This window comes from Salvelinus alpinus, chromosome 12 (genome assembly GCF_045679555.1).
Source record: "Salvelinus alpinus chromosome 12, SLU_Salpinus.1, whole genome shotgun sequence".
Classification (NCBI taxonomy): domain Eukaryota; kingdom Metazoa; phylum Chordata; class Actinopteri; order Salmoniformes; family Salmonidae; genus Salvelinus; species Salvelinus alpinus.
This window is the reverse complement of record NC_092097.1, coordinates 45005067-45021983: the sequence shown is the minus strand read 5'-3', so window position 1 is coordinate 45021983 and position 16917 is coordinate 45005067. Positions and strand designations below refer to the sequence as shown.

The 16917-nt window shown below is 44.2% G+C and overlaps 3 protein-coding genes across 6 annotated transcripts in view; 1 reads left to right on the top strand and 2 right to left on the bottom strand.

The window, feature by feature from the left end:
- Positions 1-2315, bottom strand: part of LOC139536220 (GTPase IMAP family member 7-like) — a 58744-nt gene extending 56429 nt beyond the window's left edge. Inside the window, exons 1-2 of one of the 4 annotated variants that reach the window (XR_011667273.1) lie at positions 2191-2315; positions 429-823 (exon numbers count right to left, since the gene is read on the bottom strand). The gene's annotated coding sequence lies outside the window, so the exon portion shown is untranslated. Of the gene's footprint in view, positions 1-428; positions 944-2190 lie in introns of those variants that run through there. The other 3 variants (XR_011667274.1, XR_011667275.1, XM_071336551.1) reach the window with 3 other exon arrangements.
- LOC139536218 (disks large-associated protein 4-like) overlaps positions 1-16917 on the top strand; it is a 238615-nt gene that overhangs the window by 143758 nt on the left and 77940 nt on the right. The gene's annotated exons all lie outside the window — the stretch shown is intronic.
- On the bottom strand, positions 5517-16506 carry LOC139536219 (GTPase IMAP family member 7-like). The gene is made up of 3 exons (XM_071336550.1): positions 16417-16506; positions 8279-8360; positions 5517-8165 (listed from the first exon to the last, which is right to left on the bottom strand). The coding sequence occupies exons 2-3, from the start codon at positions 8358-8360 to the stop codon at positions 7321-7323; spliced, it is 927 nt and encodes a 308-aa protein (XP_071192651.1). The 5' UTR covers positions 16417-16506; the 3' UTR covers positions 5517-7320.

The following is a 16917-nucleotide window of genomic DNA, read 5'->3' as shown; positions in this document are numbered from 1 at the left end:
TGAGTAATAATAAACTAGTCTTTAATACATCTAAACCTAAAAGCATTGTATTTGGTTCACAACATTCTCTAAGACCTGAACCTCAACTAGAGTTGTGTATAAAGGTTGTGACCATTGAGCAAGTTGAGGAAGCTAAACTCCTAGGTATAACATTGGATGGTCAATTATCATGGTCAAGTCATATTGACAAAGTTGTTATGAGGATGGGGAGGGGTATATCTGTTATAAACATCAACTGTACTAGTTGTTCAGGGTTTGGTCTTGTTCCCTCTTGATTACTGTCCGGTAATATGGTCAAGTGCAGCAAGGAAAGACCTAGCAAAGCTGCATCATACATAATTAGCTGATCATGTACAGTGAGGGAAAAAAGTATTTGATCCCCTGCTGATTTTGTACGTTTGCCCACTGACAAAGAAATGATCAGTCTATAATTTTAATGGTAGGTTTATTTGAACAGTGAGAGACAGAATAACAACAAAATATCCAGAAAAACGCATGTCAAAAATGTTATAAATTGATTTGCATTTTAATGAGGGAAATAAGTATTTGACCACTCGTCAAAACATGACTTAAAACTTGGTGGAAAAACCCTTCTTGGCAATCACAGAGGTCAGACGTTTCTTATAGTTGGCCACCAGGTTTGCACATGTCTCAGAAGGGATTTTGTCCCACTCCTCTTTGCAGATCGTCTCCAAGTCATTAAGGTTTCGAGGCTGACGTTTGGCAACTCGAACCTTCAGCTCCCTCCACAGATTTTCAATGGGATTAAGGTCTGGAGACTGGCTAGACCACTCCAGGACCTTAATGTGCTTCTTCTTGAGTGCTGGGGACAATAAAAGGCCACTCTAAAATGTGCACTTTTGTCACAGAACACAATGCCACAGATGTCTCAAGTTGAGGGAGCATGGAATTAGCATGCTGACTGCAAGAATGTCCACCAGAGCTGTTGCCAGAGAATTGAATGATACATTAAAGCCGCCTCCAACGTCATTTTATGGAATATGGCAGCATTTTCTTGAAAAAATTTAATAAAACAACATAATTCATGATGGTTTTTATTTGATTTTAGTCCGTTTTGGAGTGAAAGATAGTTTCAGTATAGTTTTAGTTTTTCATACAGGTTTGTTAACTATTTTATTTCAGTGTACTAAATTGTTTTTTCATTATTAGTTTTTGTTTTAGTTTCAGTTTACTATTATAACCTTGCTTTGGAGGAGGGAGATCAGTGACCTAACATCAAGGGGTTTTAGATGTGTATGCCATTTGGACTGGAAGCTATTGAAAATGTGATCTGTATGTGAATTAATACCCACAGCTGTAATAGAAGATACATTTGTAGAAAATCAAAGGTGGGCTATTTAGAAAAAAATGTATGGTGTACATTTGATGAGAGATGTTAAAGAACCTACCACGCTTGTATGTAGATCTGTAGCTCATATGGATAGGAAGGTATTGAAAGTTAGACCTATCACAATAAGTATGCCTGTAACATCAGGGAAGTGGTGAACTGGAATTCTAACAAATGTAGCATGGATGACGAGGTCAGTGCCTTCACATGATCTGGTTTAACATCTCCATTTCATCTAGATATGTAGCACCCTTAGTGGTTAGTGGTAACTAATACAAATATTGGGCCCTTCAGCGACTGGAGGCCCTATGCAGTGTGTGTCATCTTCATATTTGGTGAACCCTCCTGAATGGGAATTGCAATCACCTTTATTGCACTTTAATGAAGGTCCCTAAACCACATGAGTGCCAGAAAAAAGCATGTTGACTACTTTCCGGCTTTGTTAAGGGAAGAGTTCGACTATCAGTCTAAAATAATAATCATAATATTTTAAATAATATAATTCTAGATATCACTCTCATCATCCTAGAACCCTCCGTCGGAGAGCTATTGATGAGTCAACCTCTGAATATCGAAAGTCAAAACAAATTTACTGTGGTGATCAACCATGCATAAAGACCTGGCATGAAGGCGTCAATAAACCAGTTGCTATACAGTTATTTAACTATTGTAGAGGGATTGCGGTTGAAAACTAGCCGGCTTGCTAAAACTGGCACATTTACAGTAATATTGATTCATGTGCACTGTCCCTGTAAGACGAAATTAAACTAAGTACAGTAGAGTAGATTGTTGTAGAACGTTTAGCAAAATATTACTCCTACGGTATAAAGTTGAATACTCACTTTTACTGCAGTTAAATGATTTGTGAATTGGTGCCTCTTGTGACTATGAGAGCTGAAGCAATGTGCAGCGCCATACGTTATGAGTTTCGTTTTCCCTGCATATAAGTTTCGTTTTCCCTGAAACTAGTGTGTTCTAGCCAATCAGAAAGTGTTATAGGCAAAAACCCAATCCAGGGCAGAGATAAATTCTGATAAATGATTATCAAGTACTCTCCTTAGCCTTATGCCAACAACTATAAAACGAGTGAAAAAATGTGTCAGATAGAATCTATATGGAGAGTCTGTCAGTGCCATACTGTAGCAACATCACAGTGAAAGCATTTTATGCATAGTTATAGTATCCAACAACAGGTTGTATAGCATAGGACTTCATTGAGCCTCTGCTTATGTTGTGCTGTCTATAAGGCAGCAACGTGGGTGGTAGCAAAGCAATGTTAGAGAGTATCAGGAAGGCTGCTCTTTGGATGAAAGGGTCTTGGCAATAATGAAAACGACTACTTTCCAAGGCACTGATATCTGATACTTGATATGAGCACAGATTTTTATACATTTGTAAGGGTGTATGGCTCGGTTTAGGCCATCATCTCTCTCCTCCTCCTGCATTCTTAGCCTCACAGTTTTTGAGAGTGCTTATATGTCACATTTATTTATAAAGCCCTTCTTACATCAGCTGATGTCACAAAGTGCTGTACAGAAACCCAGCCTAAAACCCCAAACAGCAAGCAATGCAGGTGTAGAAGCACATATCATGCTAAGGTCATATCAAGTTAAAAACAATACCCTGACACATGACATTTTTGAAAGTGTGTATAGAAACGGAGGTAGACTGGCGGTTAGAGAGGCTGGGTTGCCAGTTCGAGACAAGGGTCCGATGGGTAAAATCTGGCGGGAAGTGAGCTGGCAACCGGAGGTTTGCAGGAATCAAATCCTAGATGCTGTTGTGCCCTTGAGCAAGGCACTTAACTCCCCGGGCACCCAGTGTGGCAGGCACCCACACACCTCTCCAAAACCTGTATGTGTATTTATGCGTGTCTATCCGAGGGATTGGGTTAACAGAGGAAATAACATTTTGGTTGGACATTGTGGATAATTGACCAATAAAGTGATCTTAATCTTAATAACAGACAAGAGGTAGTTACACTCTTTATTTATTTTTATTTAACAATTCACCAAATATATCAATCAGACCCATTTTGCATATAGAAAACAGTGATAAAATAGACAACTTTCTGTGTTGTTGACCCCATAAACATGTAAAAGGGTTGTTCCACATATAGAGTAAATTTTGCGTCCCTTTAATCTGCGGCCCGTGGAAACAGATAAGTGGGGGATGCTTGAGTTGATTATATAGGCAAGCTGTGTGTGTGTGTGTGTGTGTGTGTGTGTGTGTGTGTGTGTGTGTGTGTGTGTGTGTGTGTGTGTGTGTGTGTGTGTGTGTGTGTGTGTGTGTGCTCACATGTGATGCATTTGGATGTTTACCTTGACATTGACCAGTGAATGCTTGCAGACACAATGTTAACGGGAACAGAATTGTCTGAATACCTCCTCTTCCTTGTGCCATCTCAACAGCTGCAGCGACCAATCAAAAGCATGGAAACAGACGATGGTGTCATTAGCAAACAAAATCAGCGGTGCGTTCAGTTTGACTCAACGTTTGCTACATTGCGTGGCGGTTTATCCTGAAAGGCTCATTTTCCCAAAACGGTGTTCACCGATCTTCAACAGCCTTTGAGGTACGTTTGCTCCTGTTTGGTGAGTGTGGCCTGATCAATATGGGTGTGACTATCTGAAATCGTAAAACTCAACATACCAAATGGTAACTGCCCTCTGGGCCACCGTAATCACAATGTTTTTCACCTGGTCGTTCAGTACAGTACCATTTCCGTTATATTCAACATTGCACACTGTTCTGTCATAGTGAACGCAACCCATTCCACACTTCTACTGTACCAAAGAAGGTTTAGTATGGAGATGCCCAGAAACAGCTTATCCAATATAAATCCCTGGTCACGCTTGTAGGTGATGTCACGGTGATTTTAGCTAGCTAAACTCATGCGCAGAAACACGTCATCGGGTCTAACAGTCATGTTGGGCTGCACTGTGCATGTGCGGCTGTTTTTGATGAAAATTAAAACGTGTCAGTTTGTCACTTTCACGAGGTTGGACTTATAACATGTTCAGCTACCTTAGACATTGTCTCGAATCTAGGTTGTGCCATTAGAAATCAAAATTAACAACTAAGGACAAATGTTTCACTTCTCTAGTTGACTTTCCAAACCCCAAACCCCGTTCTGGTCTGTCGAGTCTGCTTGCGAGACGTTCCCAGAAGTTTTGGACTGCTGTGCCTCTGGGTTAGAAAACTCTGTGCTTCTACACAATGACTCTTTAGAGAATGTTCTAGCCTACCATTCTACCATTGCCTGTCTGGTCTTTGATCAGACCAGATAGACCTGTTCCTTCACGGTGGTATAAGATCTGTCAGAGAAATCTGAAACCGGTATACTGTATGTACAGAGAAATCTGCAGGTGTGTCCCTCTCCAACAGCCTATTTCCTGTAAGGTGTGTTGATCCTAGATTGATCCAAAGGAACAAGATACAGTACAACTTGAACTGCACCAGTTCTTGTGCAACATTTTGATACTTAGACACGTTGCTACATTATCCTGACCTGGATCATCTTTGGTTTATATTCCGTGAAACAAGTTCTGATACTTGATATGAGCACAGATTTTTATACATTTGTAAGGGTGTATGGCTCGGTTTAGGCCATAATCTCTCTCCTCCTCCTGCATTCTTAGCCTCACAGTTTTTGAGAGTGCTTATATATCACATTTATTTATAAAGCCCTTCTTACATCAGCTGATGTCACAAAGTGCTGTACAGAAACCCAGCCTAAAACCCCAAACAGCAAGCAATGCAGGTGTAGAAGCATATATCATGCTAAGGTCATATCAAGTTAAAAACAATAACCTGACACATGAAATTTTTGAAAGTGTGTATAGAAACGGAGGTAGACTGGCGGTTAGAGAGGCGAGCCGGCAACCAGAGGCTGGGTTGCCAGTTCGAGACAAGGGTCCGATGGGTAAAATCTGGCGGGAAGTGAGCTGGCAACCGGAGGTTTGCAGGAATCAAATCCTAGATGCTGTTGTGCCCTTGAGCAAGGCACTTAACTCCCCGGGCACCCAGTGTGGCAGGCACCCACACACCTCTCCAAAACCTGTATGTGTATTTATGCGTGTCTATCCGAGGGATTGGGTTAACAGAGGAAATAACATTTTGGTTGGACATTGTGGATAATTGACCAATAAAGTGATCTTAATCTTAATAACAGACAAGAGGTAGTTACACTCTTTATTTATTTTTATTTAACAATTCACCAAATATATTAATCAGACCCATTTTGCATATAGAAAAGTGATAAAATAGATGCACCTTTTTGTGTTATAGACCTCTTGGAAAATTCAATAAATAAGATTTTTTATATATGAATAAAGACTTGCTAAAGTGCCAGAAATGTGCCTTTTGACATGTCCCCAAGACATGTTTTTCCAACTTCTAAGAATATTTAACCCACATAATCCCAACATTTCTCCACATTTTTACCATCATTGTAAAGCCCTAGTTATGTTCTTGCTTTGACAAAGTAATTTCTGAAGATTATAATTAATTTCATGTGATTTAGTGATTCATTTACGTCTGTCCCTCATTTTACGTGAACTGAACTCTCGCTTTAATATCGTTATACATTATTCCTTTTAAAATATTTGTTTCAAAAGACACATTGAACATATAATAGTCCAATTATAGTGTAATAGCAGGTGAGCTGCTTTCTGATGTTTTGTGGTGAAAAACTGAGCCCGTTGAGCAGAACACGTCAACCCTGTTACCCATAGATAGATAATAAGGTGAAAATCTCAATTCAACCGTGTTACTTTAATGACACGTTATTTGAACTTAATATACTCCTTTTTTATCGCTTGAGATGGGAAAACATATTTTTTCATAGAGTTGAGCATGTGCTCCTTATGACAGAATGTTTTTTGTAATACACTAACCAAAATGTACTCTATTCGTGTAACGACCCAAAACATTATACTACCTACCAAACTAAACATACAGCTTCAGGCTTAATCTTAATTTGGGTTTCATTCCCTTGACTATGCTGTTCCATTTCAAATTGTGAAGTTACAGAACTACCTGTGATTTTGAATTGTATATCCCCATTAACACACACTTACTAAATACATACACCCTTAATATACACATCCCTGTAAAAACATACACCGCCATCGAATACTTTTAATACCACTAAATACATACTGTACATCCTATATATCCCCACTAAAAAAATACACACCCAATAAAATACATTTGGCCTACACCTGCTTTGTTCAGAAAGTGTAGTGAACGTTTAAGTAAACTGAACATTGAGCATTGTAACTCCTGTTGTTGATTGGGTGATTATGTATAGTGCACACCGCTTTAGCGGAGCAAATGCTTTAGCAGAGCTTTTGTGTAAGCCAGTCAGGAAATAAGGGCGAGGCCAGACCGGCACGTTGATTTTATCGTATCCGTGAATCCAGTGCTTTCTCAGTGGTAATCGTACGTTGACAGTAAGGGGAGATGACGCATCGATATCCATAAAATTTCCATCCATTTCCACGAACAAAAAGTTTAGATGAGTTGAACTTTTGACGTGCCGACTGTTACGTAACCATCCGTTTAGCCAATTAGAAAATAGGGTATATTATACATCGCACACTCTACATGCACATGGACTAAAGTTAATCCGTTCTAATTTGGTGTCCACAGACAGTCTGGCCTCGCCCTCAGTTGCCTCTGGTCCATTCCCCGTCATACCCATAAAATAGGTGCAAATGCTTCTCAGTTGTAAGAAAACATGTAGTTCAGTATACTGTCGCAAAATATAGCAAAACGTTTAACCAACTGAATGCACCCCTGGCATTTTAAAGGTCAAGGATCTCCTTAGTGCAGTGTTTCTTAATCCTGGTCCTGGGGACACAAAGGGGTGCACATTTTTGGTGTACAGTATTGTTTTTGCTTTACACACCTGATTCAAATCATCAAAGCTTGATGATGAGTTGATCATTTGAATCAGCTGGGTAGTGCTAGAGCGAAATTGTGCACCCCTTTGTGTCCCCAGGACCAGGATAATAAAACACTCGCCTAGTGCTTTCAGGTAGAGGTACTTGCCCCAAACCTTCTAAGCCATAGCTGAGGCCTCCAAATAGACTTGCTGCCATCCACATTGGTGAATAATAAAATGCCCCTGCTAACGTTACAGCTGCCCCACCAAGTGCTGCCCATTGACAGTATTTCCACATCTCTTCTCTGATCTTTTCCTGTGCCTTCTCATAATCCTCATAGGTGTAGTGCTTTCCTCCATTATCCTCCACTATCTGCTCTATCTTCCTCAGCAGCTCTCTGACCTGAGTGTAGTTCTTTCTCTTGACATTGATGATTGAGTGATATCTGTTCCCACAGCTTGTAACAAGTTTCCGCAGCTCCTTGCTCTCTTTCAGAAACTCAGAAACTGATTTGCTCCCTATCTGATCTTCACCAGTGAACAGCACCATGGTGTACATTGAGGCATCTTCCCCGAAGTTCTCCTGGATCCACTTCACAGCGTTCCTTTCCTCCTCTGTGAACCTCCCCAGCCTGATCACCAGCAGGAATACATGGGGTCCTGGAACTGACATGTAGATGCATCTTTCTAGTTCACTTTTCATTTGATCTACACTCATTGTTGTGTCAAAGAGTCCTGGCGTGTCAATCACATCGATCTTCATCCCATCCACCTCTTCACTCCCTTTCTCACACTTTGCAGTGACAGAATCAGCGTTGGCCTCCACTTTAAACACCTCTCTCCCCAGGATAGTGTTTCCTGTTGCACTCTTCCCCACTCCAGTCTTACCCACCAGAACAATCCTCAGATCAGAGGGCAGCCCTGAATCTGTGGAAACAGACGAAAAGTGGGGGATGCTTGAGTTGATCATAAAAGCAAGCTTCTAGATAAGATAGAGAAGAACATGTGTTCTGTATGCATGTGAGCATGTGGATGCGTACCTTGACATTGACCAGTGAAGATTTGCAGACACAGTGTTACCAGCAATAGAATCACTGGAGTCCTTCCTCTTCCTTGTGCCATCTCAAACCAAAATCACAGAAACAGACAATTATGTCATTAGTAAGGTTGCAAAGTTCTGGTAAATTGTCCCAAACACCCAGGTTTTACAGAAATCCCGGTTGTAAGATTCCTGGGTTCAGGAAGGAAAAAAAGGGAAATCCCATTATCCTACAACCAGGATTTGTGGAAAACCAGGGAATTTGGGGAAAATTACTGGAATTTTGCAACCCTGGTCATTACCAACAAAACCAGTCCATTGGATAATGTATGGGATAATTGGATAATGTATGGCCGCGTTCACAGATGGTTAAACCAATTATAATTTCTTCTTAGCTGATTGATATAACGATCTAAACAATAGGCTTACTCTGCTTCACATCACCTGCCATCACATGGTTGGAGAGTTATCCAATAGAGCCCAGAGAGTGTTCTTCAATGGAAGCTTCTCTGACATGAGAAATGTAGTGCGTTGGGCCGTTACTCTTCTCTATTTCTACAAATGATGTGCCACTGGTCTTACACCAAGCTGGAATGACTATGTATGCCGATGATTCCTCATTCTACATGTCAGCACCCAAAGCCAGTGAGCTCACTGACATTCTAAATAAGGAGTTACAGTCAGTATCAGAATGGGTGAGTAATAATAAACTAGTCTTTAATACATCTAAACCTAAAAGCATTGTATTTGGTTCAGAACATTCTCTAAGACCTGAATCTCAACTCGAGTTGTGTATAAAGGTTGTGACCATTGCGCAAGTTGAGGAAGCTAAACTCCTAGGTATAACATTGGATGGTCAATTATCATGGTCAAGTCATATTGACAAAGTTGTTATGAGGATGGGGAGGGGTATATCTGTTATAAACATCAACTGTACTAGTTGTTCAGGGTTTGGTCTTGTTCCCTCTTGATTACTGTCCGGTAATATGGTCAAGAGCAGCAAGGAAAGACCTAGCAAAGCTACATCATACATCATTAGCTGATCATGTACAGTGAGGGAAAAAAGTATTTGATCCCCTGCTGATTTTGTACGTTTGCCCACTGACAAAGAAATGATCAGTCTATAATTTTAATGGTAGGTTTATTTGAACAGTGAGAGACAGAATAACAACAAAATATCCAGAAAAACGCATGTCAAAAATGTTATAAATTGATTTGCATTTTAATGAGGGTGTCACGACTTCTGCCGAAGTCGTTGCCTCTCCTTGTTCGGGCGGTGTTCGGCGGTCGACGTCACCGATCTTCTAGCCATCATCGATCCATTTTTCATTTTCCATTGGTTTTGTCTTGTCTTCCCACACACCTGTTTTCAATCCCATCCATTATCTATTGTGTATTTAACCCTCTGTTTCCCCTCATGTCGTTGTCAGAGATTGTTTATTGTGAGGGTTATGTTTATGTGTATAGGTGTGCGACGGGTCATCTTACCCATATTGTTATTATGGTTTTCTGATGAGTGTTATGGAGCAGATTGCTGGGACTTTCATTAAAAGACTCCATTCTACACTCTGTTTGACTCTCCTGCGCCTGACTTCCCTGCCACCTATACACGCGACGCTGACAGAATCTCTGACCAAAATATATGAAGTCAGCAGGAGAGGACACAACGCTCATGGAGGTGGAGGAACGCGTTCGGGAACAAGCGGAGGAGATTGACTATTTGAGCGCCGTCATGGATCGCATTGTCCAGAATATGGACCGCTGGGAGAGACAGGGAGTTTCTCCAGCGCCTCCACCACCACAACTGGGATTTACAAGTAACACGTTTTCCCCTCCTGAATTTAACAAAATCCAATTACCCCTACCCACGGGTTACAACGGAGATACTGCCGGCTGCCAGGGTTTCCTCCTTAAACTGAACTTATATCTGGCCACGGTCTCCCCAGTACCATCTGACCGGGAGAAGAGTTGCGCCCTCGTCTCATGCCTCACCGGGAAAGCCCGGGAGTGGGCCAGCGCTGTGTGTAGAGAGGAGAATGCGGTGTTGGACCATTTTGAGGAGTTCACCCGTCATTTCCGGAGAGTATTCGACCATCCACACGAAGACAAAACGGCGGGTGAGCGCCTCTATCATCTGAGGCAGGAGACGAGGAGTGCACAGGAGTTTGCTTTGGAGTTTAGGACCTTGGCTGCCGGCGCTGGATGGAGCGACAGGGTCCTGATCGACCACTACCGTTGTAGTCTACGCGAGGACGTCCGTCGGGAGCTGGCCTGTAGAGACACCACCCTCAACTTCGACCAGCTGGTGGACATGTCCATCAGGCTGGACAACATGCTGGCTACTCGTGGACGTCTAGATCGGGGTCTGGTTGTTCCATCCTCCCGCACCCTCTCTCCCGAACCTATGGAATTGGGAGGGACGGTGCGCTGGGAGACCGGAGGGGGTTTCCCGCTCGAGCACCATCTATGGTCGCAGAGATCACACTGCTGATCGGTGCCGGGTTGGTTCCTCTGGGAATAGAGAAGGCAGGCAGGGCACTCTGGCATCACCCCAGGTGAGTAGGCACCATTCTCATCCAGAGCCCTCTGTTGCTCTTATGTTTGTCTCTGTCACTTTTCCGGATTTTTCCCTGCATTCCCAGTATAAGGCGCTAGTAGATTCAGGCGCGGCTGGGAATTTCATTAATAAAAATTTGGCTCATAGTTTAGGGATCCCTATTGTGTCTGTGGATATGCCTTTCCCTATTCATGCCTTAGATAGTCGACCATTAGGGTCAGGGTTTATCAGGGAGGTCACCGCACCTTTGTATATGATAACGCAGGGGGGTCACAAGGAGAAGATTAGTCTTTTTCTTATTGATTCCCCTGCGTATTCTGTGGTGCTAGGTCTACCCTGGTTAGCTTGTCATAACCCCACTGTTTCTTGGCCACAGAGGGCTCTCACGGGGTGGTCGCGAGAGTGCTCAGGTAGGTGTTTAGGGGTTTCCGTTGGTGCTACTACGGTGGAAAGTCCAGACCAGGTCTCCACCGTGCGCATTCCCCCAGAATATGCCGATTTGGCTCTCGCCTTCTGTAAAAAGAAGGCGACTCAATTACCACCCCATCGACAGGGGGATTGTGCGATAGATCTCCTGGTAGACGCTGCATATCCCAGGAGTCACGTGTATCCCCTGTCGCAAGCGGAGACAGTGGCTATGGATACATATATCTCTGAATCCCTGCGTCAGGGGTTCATTCAGCCATCCATTTCACCCGCCTCTTCGAGTTTCTTTTTTGTGAAGAAGAAGGATGGCGGTTTACGCCTGTGCATTGATTATCGAGGTCTCAATAAAATCACGGTGAAATATAGTTACCCGCTACCTCTGATAAATACAGTTATGGAGTCAATGCGCGGGGCACGCTTCTTCACAAAATTGGATCTCAGGAGTGCGTATAATCTGGTGCGTATTCGGAAGGGTGATGAGTGGAAGACGGCATTTAACACCACCTCAGGTCATTATGAGTACCTGGTCATGCCATATGGGTTGATGTATGCTCCATCAGTCTTCCAATCATTTGTAGATGAGATCTTCAGGGACCTGCACGGGCAGGGTGTAGTGGTGTATATAGATGATATTCTGATATACTCCGCTACACGCGCCGAGCATGTGTCCCTGGTGCGCAGGGTGCTTGGTCGCCTGTTGGAGCATGATCTATATGTCAAGGCTGAGAAATGCTTGTTCTTCCAACAATCCATCTCCTTCCTAGGGCATCGGATTTCCACTTCAGGAGTGGAAATGGAGAGCGACCGCATTACAGCCGTGCGTAATTGGCCGACTCCAACCACGGTAAAGGAGGTGCAGCGCTTTTTGGGGTTTGCCAATTACTACCGGAGATTTATCCGGGGTTTTGGTCAGGTTGCGGCTCCCATTACCTCACTGCTAAAGGGGGGCCCGGTGCGCTTGCAGTGGTCGGCTGAGGCGAACAGGGCTTTTGGACACCTGAAGACTCTGTTTACCTCGGCACCTGTGTTGGCTCATCCGGATCCCTCTTTGCCATTCATGGTAGAGGTGGACGCATCCGAAGCTGGGATAGGAGCAGTGCTCTCTCAGCGTTCGGGTGTGCCACTGAAGCTTCGCCCCTGTGCTTTCTTTTCGAAGAAGCTCAGCCCGGCGGAGCGAAACTATGATGTGGGGGACCGAGAGCTGTTAGCTGTCGTAGAAGCCTTGAAGGTGTGGAGGCACTGGCTTGAGGGGGCTAAACACCCTTTTCTCATCTGGACTGACCACCGCAATCTGGAGTACATCCGGCAGGCGAAGAGAATGAATCCTCGCCAGGCAAGGTGGGCCATGTTTTTCACTCGTTTTGTGTTTACTCTTACTTACAGACCAGGCTCCCAGAACGTCAAGGCAGACGCATTGTCTCGGCTGTATGACATAGAGGAGCGGTCCATGGATCCCACTCCTATACTCCCAGCTTCGTGTTTGGTGGCGCCAGTAGTGTGGGAGCTGGACGCGGACATTGAGCGGGCGTCACGTGCAGAGCCCTCTCCTCCTGAGTGTCCAGCTGGTCGTCTGTACGTTCCGTCTGCTGTCCGCGACCGATTGATCTATTGGGCTCACACGTCACCCTCCTCTGGTCATCCTGGGATAGGTCGGACGATGCGCTGTCTTGATGGGAGGTACTGGTGGCCCACTTTAGCTAAGGACGTGAGGATTTATGTTTCCTCCTGCTCGGTGTGCGCCCAGTGCAAGGCTCCTAGACACCTGCCTAGAGGTAAGCTTCAACCTTTACCTGTTCCTCAACGGCCGTGGTCGCACCTGTCAGTGGATTTTTTGACTGATCTTCCACCTTCACAGGGTTACACCACGATCTTGGTCGTTGTGGATCGGTTTTCGAAGTCCAGTCGTCTCCTCCCTTTGCCCGGTCTCCCTACGGCCTTACAAACTGCAGAGGCCCTGTTTACACACGTTTTCCGGCACTATGGGGTGCCTGAGGATATAGTGTCTGATCGGGGTCCCCAGTTCACATCAAGGGTCTGGAAGGCGTTCATGGAACGTCTGGGGATCTCGGTTAGTCTTACCTCAGGTTTTCACCCCGAGAGTAATGGGCAGGTGGAGAGAGTTAACCAGGATGTGGGCAGGTTTCTGCGGTCCTATTGCCAGGACCGGCCGGGGGAGTGGGCGAAGTTCGTGCCCTGGGCAGAGATGGCCCAGAACTCGCTACGTCACTCCTCCACTAACCTTACTCCTTTTCAATGTGTATTAGGGTATCAGCCGGTTCTGGCTTCTTGGCATCAGAGTCAGACCGAGGCTCCTGCGGTGGACAATTGGTTTCGGCACGCTGAGGAAACCTGGGAGGCAGCCCACATCCACCTTCAGCGCGCCATAAGGCGCCAGAAAATTGGCGCAGACCGTCGCCGCAGTGAGGCCCCGGTGTTCGCACCAGGGGACAGGGTCTGGCTCTCGACCCGAAACCTGCCCCTCCGCCTGCTCTGCCGGAATCTGGGTCCGCGGTTTGTGGGGCCGTTTAAAGTCCTGGGGAGAGTGAACGAGGTATGTTATAGGTTACAACTGCCCACTAATTACCGTATTAACCCCTCGTTCCATGTGTCTCTCCTCAGGCCGGTGGTGGCTGGCCCGCTCCAGGAGGCTGAAGTGCGTGAAGTTCCTCCGCCTCCTCTAGACATCGAGGGGGTCCCGGCGTACTCTGTTCGATCCATTTTGGATTCGAGACGTCGGGCGAGGGGCCTTCAGTACCTCGTGGACTGGGAGGGGTACGGGCCGGAGGAGAGATGCTGGGTTCCGGTGGAGGACGTTTTAGATCCTTCCATGTTAAAAGAATTCCATCGCCTCCATCCGGATCGCCCTGCACCTCGCCCTCCGGGTCGTCCCCGAGGCCGGTGTCGACGCGCTGCTGGAGCCGCGCGTCAGGGGGGGGGTAATGTCACGACTTCTGCCGAAGTCGTTGCCTCTCCTTGTTCGGGCGGTGTTCGGCGGTCGACGTCACCGGTCTTCTAGCCATCATCGATCCATTTTTCATTTTCCATTGGTTTTGTCTTGTCTTCCCACACACCTGTTTTCAATCCCATCCATTATCTATTGTGTATTTAACCCTCTGTTTCCCCTCATGTCGTTGTCAGAGATTGTTTATTGTGAGGGTTATGTTTATGTGTATAGGTGTGCGACGGGTCATCTTACCCATATTGTTATTATGGTTTTCTGATGAGTGTTATGGAGCAGATTGCTGGGACTTTCATTAAAAGACTCCATTCTACACTCTGTTTGACTCTCCTGCGCCTGACTTCCCTGCCACCTATACACGCGACGCTGACAGAGGGAAATAAGTATTTGACCACTCGTCAAAACATGACTTAGAACTTGGTGGAAAAACCCTTCTTGGCAATCACAGAGGTCAGACGTTTCTTATAGTTGGCCACCAGGTTTGCACATGTCTCAGGAGGGATTTTGTCCCATTCCTCTTTGCGGATCTTCTCCAAGTCATTAAGGTTTCGAGGCTGACGTTTGGCAACTCGAACCTTCAGCTCCCTCCACAGATTTTGATTAAGGTCTTCAGCTCCCTCCCACAGATGGGATTAAGGTCTGGAGACTGGCTAGGCCACTCCAGGACCTTAATGTGCTTCTTCTTGAGTGCTGGGGACAATAAAAGGCCACTCTAAAATGTGCACTTTTGTCACAGAACACAATGCCACAGATGTCTCAAGTTGAGGGAGCATGGAATTAGCATGCTGACTGCAAGAATGTCCATCAGAGCTGTTGCCAGAGAATTTAATGATACTGTAATGAAACAGCAGGGAGCAGGTCTCGAACCCTCGACCTTCTAGCCCGAGGTCCGGCGCGCTATCGACTGTGCCGCAAAAGCATGCTCAAGCGGCAGAGTCGATTTCCGCGCTTATAAACCCAGGGTCGTTACACTACATTAAAGCCGCCTCCAACGTCATTTTATGTAATATGGCAGCATTTTCTTGAAAAAATTTAATAAAACAACATAATTCATGATGGTTTTTATTTGATTTTAGTCCGTTTTGGAGTGAAAGATAGTTTCAGTATAGTTTTAGTTTTTCATACAGGTTTGTTCATTATTTTATTTCAGTGTACTAAATTGTTTTTTCATTATTAGTTTTTGTTTTAGTTTCAGTTCACTATTATAACCTTGCTTTGGAGGAGGGAGATCAGTGACCTAACATCAAGGGGTTTTAGATGTGTATTCCATCTGGACTGGAAGCTATTGAACATGTGATCTGTATGTGAATTAATACCCACAGCTGTAATAGAAGATACATTTGTAGAAAATTCAAAGGTGGGCTATTTAGAAAAAATGTACGGTGTACATTTGATGAGAGATGTTAAAGAACCTACCACGCTTGTAAGTAGATCTGTAGCTCATATGGATAGGAAGGTATTGAAAGTTAGACCTATCACAATAAGTATGCCTGTAACATCAGGGAAGTGGTGAACTGGAATTCTAACAAATGTAGCATGGATGACGAGGTCAGTGCCTTCACATGATCTGGTTTAACATCTCCATTTCATCTAGATATGTAGCACCCTTAGTGGTTAGTGGTAACTAATACAAATATTGGGCCCTTCAGCGACTGGAGGCCCTATGCAGTGTGTGTCATCTTCATATTTGGTGAACCCTCCTGAATGGGAATTGCAATCACCTTTATTGCACTTTAATGAAGGTCCCTAAACCACATGAGTGCCAGAAAAAAGCATGTTGACTACTTTCCGGCTTTGTTAAGGGAAGAGTTCGACTATCAGTCTAAAATAATAATCATAATATTTTAAATAATATAATTCTAGATATCACTCTCATCATCCTAGAACCCTCCGTCGGAGAGCTATTGATGAGTCAACCTCTGAATATCGAAAGTCAAAACAAATTTACTGTGGTGATCAACCATGCATAAAGACCTGGCATGAAGGCGTCAATAAACCAGTTGCTATACAGTTATTTAACTATTGTAGAGGGATTGCGGTTGAAAACTAGCCGGCTTGCTAAAACTGGCACATTTACAGTAATATTGATTCATGTGCACTGTCCCTGTAAGACGAAATTAAACTAAGTACAGTAGAGTAGATTGTTGTAGAACGTTTAGCAAAATATTACTCCTACGGTATAAAGTTGAATACTCACTTTTACTGCAGTTAAATGATTTGTGAATTGGTGCCTCTTGTGACTATGAGAGCTGAAGCAATGTGCAGCGCCATACGTTATGAGTTTCGTTTTCCCTGCATATAAGTTTCGTTTTCCCTGAAACTAGTGTGTTCTAGCCAATCAGAAAGTGTTATAGGCAAAAACCCAATCCAGGGCAGAGATAAATTCTGATAAATGATTATCAAGTACTCTCCTTAGCCTTATGCCAACAACTATAAAACGAGTGAAAAAATGTGTCAGATAGAATCTATATGGAGAGTCTGTCAGTGCCATACTGTAGCAACATCACAGTGAAAGCATTTTATGCATAGTTATAGTATCCAACAACAGGTTGTATAGCATAGGACTTCATTGAGCCTCTGCTTATGTTGTGCTGTCTATAAGGCAGCAACGTGGGTGGTAGCAAAGCAATGTTAGAGAGTATCAGGAAGGCTGCTCTTTGGATGAAAGCTCTTTGGTCTTGGCAATAATGAAAACGAC